General features: G+C 42.8%; 1 protein-coding gene across 1 annotated transcript; it reads left to right on the plus strand.

Moving 5' to 3' along the window:
• The first annotated feature begins 4,035 nt into the window (after positions 1–4,035).
• Positions 4,036–7,472, plus strand: MRPS25 (mitochondrial ribosomal protein S25). The gene is made up of 4 exons (XM_081903268.1): positions 4,036–4,271; positions 5,601–5,707; positions 5,910–5,997; positions 7,107–7,472. Exons 1-4 carry the CDS (start codon positions 4,138–4,140, stop codon positions 7,297–7,299), a joined length of 522 nt encoding a protein of 173 aa, XP_081759394.1. The 5' UTR covers positions 4,036–4,137; the 3' UTR covers positions 7,300–7,472.
• The last annotated feature ends 1,256 nt before the right edge of the window (positions 7,473–8,728 follow it).

Here is an 8,728-nt window from a genome sequence, read left to right on the forward strand (position 1 = left end):
TAAAACTCTTCTGAAAGGTTTGGCTTTTTTCAAAATATATATACAGTCTTCTTTTCTAAAGCATGTAAAGCTTCATCACTGTGTTTATAATGTCTGTACGTCCCGTGAAGTTGCTAATGAGAAGGAACAAGGTTGCTGCACAACAGATGTGTGTAGTTTTGTATTGACAACCATCTAGTGTAACTGAGCATAAGGCAAACTGCAGGAGTAGCGTCATAAATGTCACTATCTGCTAGCTACGTAATACATGGCACCATATCTTTCCTGGCAAATAAATACATTTCTTTTTAGAGACAGACCACTAAAAGGAATTTAAAAACAAACAAACAAGCTTATAGGAATTGTCTTATGCTACTAGTGAAAGTCTATGGAAGGTTTCCAGATAACCTGTGCAGGAAAATAGTTTGTGTGTTACAGACAATATTTCTTACTGTCCTACCTTCCCTAAAACCTGTTTATATAGTTACTCTGGCTTGCTTAGGCATTCTTTCCTTTTCCCATGGAAGAAACTTTGGTTTCAGATAGAAACAGTTGGTCAAGAATGACAGCTAGCTGAGCATGCATGAGTCATATAGAGTGTGGTCCGAGATAATTGTGAACATATTTTAAGGGAGACATTTTCTTTTAATGAAAGAGTAGTAGATTTGTGAAGTAAACAAAGGACAAGATGCTTCCTGGTACATTGAAAGATCTCCGTCGACATTCCAAGAAAGAGACATTTCTCCCTTTCCTCTTTTGGCATGTGTGGATGAGAGCCATACACCCAAGCAGGAAGCCAAGATATTATAGGCTATGGCAGGTCTGTGTGTGCCTCCCATGTCATCATCCAATCTTCGCTTTCTTTGGAATTGAAGTAACATGCTTGGCATGGAGGGCAGCAGGAGATTGATGGAGGACTTGGGAGGTGTTACACACTTTGCTTTTTCCACAATGCCTTGGCACCCTATCCACATCATTCCACATCCAGAGAGGGAAAGAGAAATTGGTCTCTTGTGAGGATCACTGCACATACAGGTACCTTGGTTTTTGAACAGAATACATTCTGGGAGTTCATTCGACTCCCAGAACCATTCGAAAACCAAAGCGCAGCTTCCAATTGGCTGCAGGAGTGTCCTGCAGCCAATCGGAAGCCGTGCTGGACATTCAGCTTCCAAAAACCGGAACACTCACTTCCGGGTTTTGATCGTTCAGGAGCCAATTTGTTCGGGAGCCAAGGCATTCAGCTTCCAAGGTACAACTGTATTGTACTAACATTAGGAAGAACTATGCCCAAAGTTAATTCTTGGAAAATGAAGCTTTCTGTTCTCTTCACCACCTTAACAATCCTCCTGATGCCTATACAGTCTAAGACCTGATCTCCACACATTTTCCTACTGGTCAGTGCTCTAGGTCTGATCTTTTAAAAGTTTTGGTGAACTAAGGAGTGCTCCTAGTAGTTGCATACAATCTAGCTCCTGCATCTAGTCTTGTACTTGCAGGATTTGAGTTCTGACTGTAAAGTTCATAAATGCTCCTTTATATTGGGCATGCAATCCTTGGAGAAGCATTTCTGCCCAGCTTCCATTTCCTGACCTGCTGCTTAATAAATGTACATAGTGGGGGGGTTTGTTTGTTTTTAAAAAAAAGATATTTCAGCTGTGGATGTTTTTGAAACATTTTTGGCAGAAAGCTCCATTGATTTAGTGTTATGACAATCGGTACTCTGTTTGCTTTAATTAAAGTGAAGTCTTCTTGAATAGAAGACTTCCATCATAAAATGATTTCCCCATTTTTAATTGTTCCTTAAAAGGTACAATCCCCTGTAATAGAGGTACTAACCCGATTTCTGATTCTGGTAAATGGATGATTTAAGCTGTTTCTGGAAACAAGTATGCTACTTTTGCTTTCTGTACCACATTTGGAGGGGCAGGGGTGTGAAAAATGGAAATCTTACCATAAGGCTGGAGGAGTTTTGAGTAGTCTATTGACCAAAATACAGTATATTTACTTGCAGTATCTATGGAACTCATATGCCGAAAAGACTTCTGTGACTAACCACTAATTCTAAATAACACCATTGTTCCCAATAGTTTTGTAACAAAACAACTGCTCATATTTATCCATTATATAATTGTTGTATGTATTTGGAAAACCCTTCAAGCGCTAAGCTCTTATTAAAGCTAACCTATTTGCCACAAGATAGGTGATAATTCCCTGGGGTATCTTTTGTAACCCTGTGCTTTTCATTGTCCATTGTCTCTGTATCTTCTTTTTTTAAATACAAGGTTTAAAACCTGACAAAAGCTGTTGCTTCCTCACAGTTTATTTTGTGAAATCAGCTTTGTAAATGTGATAGCATTTAAAATAGCATGTTCTTTTTTTATCTGAATTTTTATATCTAATCAATGTCTTCAGTCATGAAGAGAAATTTGCATTGTTGTGTGTGTATATAGAGTATTGCAGTGCATGCTTATGCATTTTATTAAATGCTGTCTAAATGTGGCATTATATTGTTGTGGCTTAATATTTCTGCCTACAGAAGGTTTATACTATTAAAATAAATAAAGACCCTTTTATGGCCTCTGAGTTCTTTTTTCAGAGCAGGTAATTATGGCAAAATTTTTTGAATGGGTTCACAATATTCTTTGAGAATGCCTTGGATCCAAAGAATTGTTCATCTACCGGTAATTTTGCCTGCCTAATAGGGTTTTATCCAAGTGTTTCTTCAACATAAGAATGTTTTCCCATCCTTGCCATAGGGCAAATGACTTTTCAGACAAGGAGGATTTTAAAAGCAGTTTGCGGTAGTTGGGGTTGGCTTCTGCCTAAAAGTGGAGGGAATCAAAAATCTCCATTGGGCATGCCTGAAATAGCTCTTTGGATACTGGCCAGAGTACTGGAGCAGTTTTAACTGTATGGAGAAAAAAACCGTTTCGTTGACTGGTTGCGACCTACAAAGCCCCACTTGACTTCTGAGTTATTTGAAAAACCAACCACTTTCTCTCTGCTGGTTCTCATAGGATCTTTCTTTCCTGCCTACTTCTGAAGGGCATTCAGTTGAAATGCGGGAGAGGGCCTTAGTTGCCAACGCCAGTCTCTCTAACTCCTTGCAAAAGGAGCATCTCTGATGACCTACAGTCAGCAAATAAATAATTTTATTTAGAATTTGGTCCATTGGCTGAATTGAAAATATGTTGACTTTTTACACCTGTTTTTCCGTTTTGTTATTTGATTATATTTGATTATTTTAAAGTATATTTTGTGGTGTTAGTTGCTTTGACTATCATTTGGTGGAGCAGCGGGATACATATTTAACAAGAATGGAAGAAGCTCCACATGGTGAAAATACTGTGTTCAATACAATTCCTGTTGGCCAGGAAGGAAGCATTTGAACATTTCTGAGTGCTGAGCTGTGTGAGATGCATTTCCTTTTTTCTATATTTTGAGAACCTTGCTTTTTGGATTTTTATTTTAACAGAAGCTGGCTTTCTTCACTCCACATATGATCAGGGTCACTATATATTATTTAGGGTATGTTTAAGGAAAAAAGTGGTTCCATAGGGGAAAAGATGCCATACTCAATTTAGTACTAGATTTTTTTGGAAATCAAAGCTTTGCCCTCCTAGTTCATTTACTTCAATGCTGAAAACTCGGCCTTGTACTGAAGCCGCCGCTTCAAACTTTACAAACGAGCCGAAGCATTTCGACATTCCGCTGGCGGCGTTTCCTCGCAGCAGCAGCAGCAGAGCAGGATCTCGCGCAGCGCAAAGTTGTGAGAACAGCCTGCGTAACTTTCCCATGCACTCAAACAGTATATGTCGGTGGTTGCAAATCAGCGCCGCCAGCCGAACGTCTGGAATGCGCGTTTGTGCATTTTACTGAATGCCTCTCCGTTTGCGCAGTTCTAGGTATCTCGCTCTCACTATTCTCTCGGATCGCAGTGTAAACAGACCCCCGGTGCTTGCACTTCCGATCCCATGCCCTCCGATTCGTCCCGCCTCCTCCGCTCTCCCGGAAACTACACTTCCCGCATCCCCTTGCGATCGGCTCTCCGTTTCCTCTCCCGCCCGGGTGGGTAGGAGCAAGCAAGTTGCGCCGCCGACTCGTGCCGCTGCCTTTGGCTCCGCGGTGCGCGCGGGGCTGCCGCCTGCCGCCGCCATGCCGATGAAAGGCCGCTTCCCCATCCGCAGGACGCTGCAGTACCTGAGCCAGGGCGACATCATCTTCAAGGACGCCGTGAAGGTGATGACGGTGAACTACAACACGAGGGGGCCTCTCAGCGAAGGAGCCAGGTGAGCAGGCAGCCCTCGAGCAAGGAGCCTCCCTCCGTCCCCCAGTCCCAGGGATTGTTGCGCATCTCTCCGCGCTCGCCACGCTGCCGAAGCGCTCGTCGTGCGCTTCGTGCAGGGACTAGGGAAGGAGCCCCAAGGCAAGCCGAGCTCCCCCCCCCCCCTGCTAGATACAGGGTTGGAGTTGGTCCTGAGCAGGCCGTCCACGTCCATGGCCTGCTCCGCTGCGGGATAAATCTGGAACAGGAAGACCTCCAGAGATGTCTACCCACCCACTCCATTGCCTAGCCCAACAAGTTTCTTCCAATGGTCAACTGAAATCTGCCTTCCTGTAGTTCAAGCTCATTAGATCTAGTCCTGCTTTCTGGGCAGCTGCTGCCCACCTAGCACTTCAAAAGCATGTCAGAGTGCAAGTAGATAAATAGGTACCGCTCCGGCAGGAAGGTAAACGGTGTTTCCGTGCGCAGCTCTGGTTTTGCCAGAAGCGGCTTAGTCATGCTGGCCACATGACCCAGGAAAACTGTCTGCGGACAAACATTGGCTCCCTTGGCCAGTAAAGTGAGATGAGCACCGCAACCCCAGAGTTGTTCGCGACTGGACTCAACTGTCAGGGGTCCTTTACCTTTACCTGTCCTTTACCTTTAATGTTCCTTTAATGTTTCTCAGCCTGCTTTGAGACTGCACAGTTTCCTCATACAGTCAGATGAAGTAACAGCTTGCTGTTGTTATTGTTATTCCTTTTTGTGAACCTCTTTGATGATGTTATTTTTTAGCAATTGAGTGGTGTATACATTTTATGAAATGAATAAATAAAATAATGCCCAGCCCACCTTTCTTTCCAAGACCTTAATGTGGTGCATGCAGTTCACCCTTCCATTTTATCTTCACAACAACCCTTTGAAGTAACTTGAGCCAGTTACCATCTTGAAAGCGTCAAAGGGTTGAGCATGGCTTTGAACCAGGGCTGTCATCCTAGCTCAATATAACCACTGCATCATATTGGCTCCCTGTGGCTTTTATTTACACCACAGTAAATTTGTTACTCTTCCTCAGTGTTCATGGACATTTTGGTTTTTCAGCAACTGATTAACATGCCCACTGTTTTGGCATTGCTTATGCGGATATGTCTGCTATGAGACATACTGGAGGGTGAGGAAAACTACCTCTGAGCTTGGGTTTCTGCCTCTTGAATCTGATGCCTTTTCTCTCTCACACACAAAGCTGCCTTTTTCTCCTTTTCTTTGGCAAGAGTCTTAAGTTTCACTGAATTCATATTCTAAAAGGCTGAGTGCATCCACTGTCTTCCTTACTTTTCTCCTGCTCTTTCCACAGAAAATTTGTGTTCTTCAACATACCTCAGATTCAGTACAAAAACCCTTGGCTTCAGATTGTGATGTTTAAGAACATGACACCATCACCATTCTTAAAATTCTATTTAGGTAAGTAACATGCATGGTTTTGTTTAGCTTTTGTTGAAGTGTGTTGGAATACTCTCTGCTTAGGCAAACACCTTCCCAAGACTGACAGGTGACAGGTGGGCAAATAATGGGTAGCGCCACTCTCCAAAGGAGACGGTGTCTTCAGAGCATCCTGGTTGAGACAGCTGCCTGTAGATACCCTGTCATGCTCTCTCCTCTGCAGATACTGGAGAGCAAGTCCTGGTTGATGTGGAAGAGAAGACTAACAAAGAGATCGCAGAACATGTTAAGAAAGTTCTTGGTAAAAGCGAGTAAGTAAAACACACACACATACCTATATGGCTCTGGGTGTTTTTGGCTGTAGAACCAAACTTTTGAGTCTACCCCATTCAATTGGACTGGGATAAGGGCAATGTTTTAAATGCACACAAACATGTTATTAAAACTCCATCCTCCTGCAGGCTTGAGTTCTGGACCCTAAAATAAGCTTTCTATGTAGCCCACATATCCGTTGTCATAAATGTCATTTTTATGTCATTTATGGGCACCACTTGATGGCCCGAGAAGGCTGGAAAAAAACACCTTCATTCTTTAAATTTACAAAAGCCTGGTCACCTGGAGGGAATGCTTACTTGTTCCAGGTGGTCTGCTAATTACAAGCTTACATTAGATGCTTATTGTGGATAAAGGTTTTGCAGCACTTCCCAAAATGTTCAAATATTGGGGAGCTTAGAGAATAGTCAAGCTTAGCAGCGATTAATGTTCAGACAGTCCTAGGGTTACACAGCCCTGTGATGCTAGATGAGTAGCACAGCAGACTTGGAGCAGCTTTGATACCGAGAGAAGCCCTAAGCACTCAAGGGCAGAACTATTATTACAGCAGTTATGTGTTCCCAGCAGTTTTGACATAAAACATGAAATGAAGGGAAGCGGCATGTCAAACACCAAACAATCATCTGTGATAGAGGAAGTCATTGTTAAAAATTATAATTTGCTATTAAATGCATGAGAGGAGAGGAAGAACCAGTGGCTTTCCAGGTTTGGGGACTTCTAATAGCAATTGCCAGTTTGGTCAAGAAAGTTGCACTCCCAACATCTGGAGGATGTGCTCCAGAGGCTTCGCGTTGCTTTCACAACTGGAGAGGCGCTGCTCAGCTTTCCCTCTGCGCAGCGCCCCTTCAGTGAAGCGGAAGGAGAAATGGAAGGGGCTCCGTTTCTCCTGCCACTTTGCTGAAGGGGTGCTGCGCAGAAAGGGAGAGATTTTTTTTTTTCTTATTCTCCTCCTGTAAAATTAGGTGCGTCTTATGGTTGGTTGCGCCTTATAGAGCGAAAAATATGGTAGTTTGATTGTTGCAATGCATTGATCACTGCCTAGCACTTCTTGTCCTTACACCAAATTTCTTTCTTTGTTTTTTTGTAGGGAAACACTGCAGGGAGAAGCACAAGAGAAAATGAAGCTACGGCATCCCGCAACGTTTGGCCCCAAAAAGTACCACTTGCGGGAATGCATGTGTGAAATTGAAGGCCAAATTCCCTGCCCTGGTAAAGTGCCGTTACCAAAGGAGATGACTGGGAAATATAGAACTGCCATGAAAGAGAGTGCTGCTTCCTAAGCCAGCTTTCTACAGCAGGGAGTAAAGCATTCAGAATGCCAAGAAAGCGGGCATCTTAACACTGATGACAACACATTGGTCTTTTTGCAAACCACCATTTAAGTAACAGAAAAATATCTGGACTTACTTAAAACAAGTAAGGATGAATCTTTTAAATAAATTCTGGAATTGTTCTTGTGATGGGCTGGATTGTGAATATATATGTTTGCCATTTGTTTTTAAATCAAAGGAGAACACATCTTGGTCGAACCCTGGTTTAATGAATCGTGTGCTTTTTTGTGTTACAACCATCCAAATACAGAATCCTGTCTATATGATATGTGCCTGGTCTTGGGAGGACAGGCTCCCCTTCACTCAAATAGCTGCTCTTAGTGGTGGAGGCTCTGGATTTAACAAATCTCTGGATTATGCGCAGGTTTTGGGTATGCTGCAGATCTGTAGGAGCAGTGGAAGAGGGCAGGGTATGGGTTATATTGGGTGCCAGCTTGACCTCCTTGAGATGCTTATGGTTAAACAGGATGTCTTTAAAAAGAAACAAGCTTTCAGTGTTTATAAATGCAAATACATGCTTTAAAGAGTGAATAATGCCTGCTAAAGTCCCAGGCAACAAAGGTAGCTAAAAAGATCTCCAGTGGTTAGCTAGACTTCAGGGCTGGTCATTCTCCTTGCCTGTCTATCCAACTAGCATGAATGAGGCAGGTTTGTGTAATGTACATGTGGCAGGAATTAAATTGCCACGGCGTGGAAATTAAAGTTTAGAGTGAAGTAACAAAACTGAACCAGCTCCCAAACTGCTTTTGCTGGCAATAGATTGAGCTGCCCCATATGAAAAACGCAAGAGCTACTGGGTGGAGGCAGTTTAGTCAAAATATATTCTTTTCTATTCAAAACCATAAGGCCTTGAGAAATTTGGCATTAAAATTTACTGCATTCCCCCCCCCCCCCAGTTTTGGCTAAGGCTGTTCTTAGCTCCTTGCTAAATCTCAATAGGTAGATGTATCGCCTGTATTATGTAGAGGCCCGTTTGTAAATAAGAACCATTCTGTATTTTGTTACTTTATGTTTGTATAAGAAAAAAGTATCATTTCAAGCTGATGTAAATATGTTGATTACGAAGAAGCTTTATCTTCAGCCGACAACCAGTTCAGAGGTGGGTTGCCAACTTACGAGCAAGCGATGCTACACACCATTCCGTCTATTTGCAATGTTCAAGTTATAATTGCTGTTGCTATGTAACTAAAATGGCACCATGCGTAAGTTTACAAAAGTATTAATTTTGTTCTCAGGGGAAATCCTGAGGAGAGGACTTCCCATAGCCCAGTGAGGCCCATATACACACACTGGCCACAGAAGATGCTGAAACCTCAAAGGGAAGGGGCCTATTGAGAGTGCAGCAACTGACTTGGGCCTCTTATTTAACACGAGAAAT

The sequence above is a fragment of the Podarcis melisellensis genome (genome assembly GCF_964234715.1).
Source record: "Podarcis melisellensis genome assembly, chromosome: 2".
Taxonomy (NCBI): Eukaryota; Metazoa; Chordata; class Lepidosauria; order Squamata; family Lacertidae; genus Podarcis; species Podarcis melisellensis.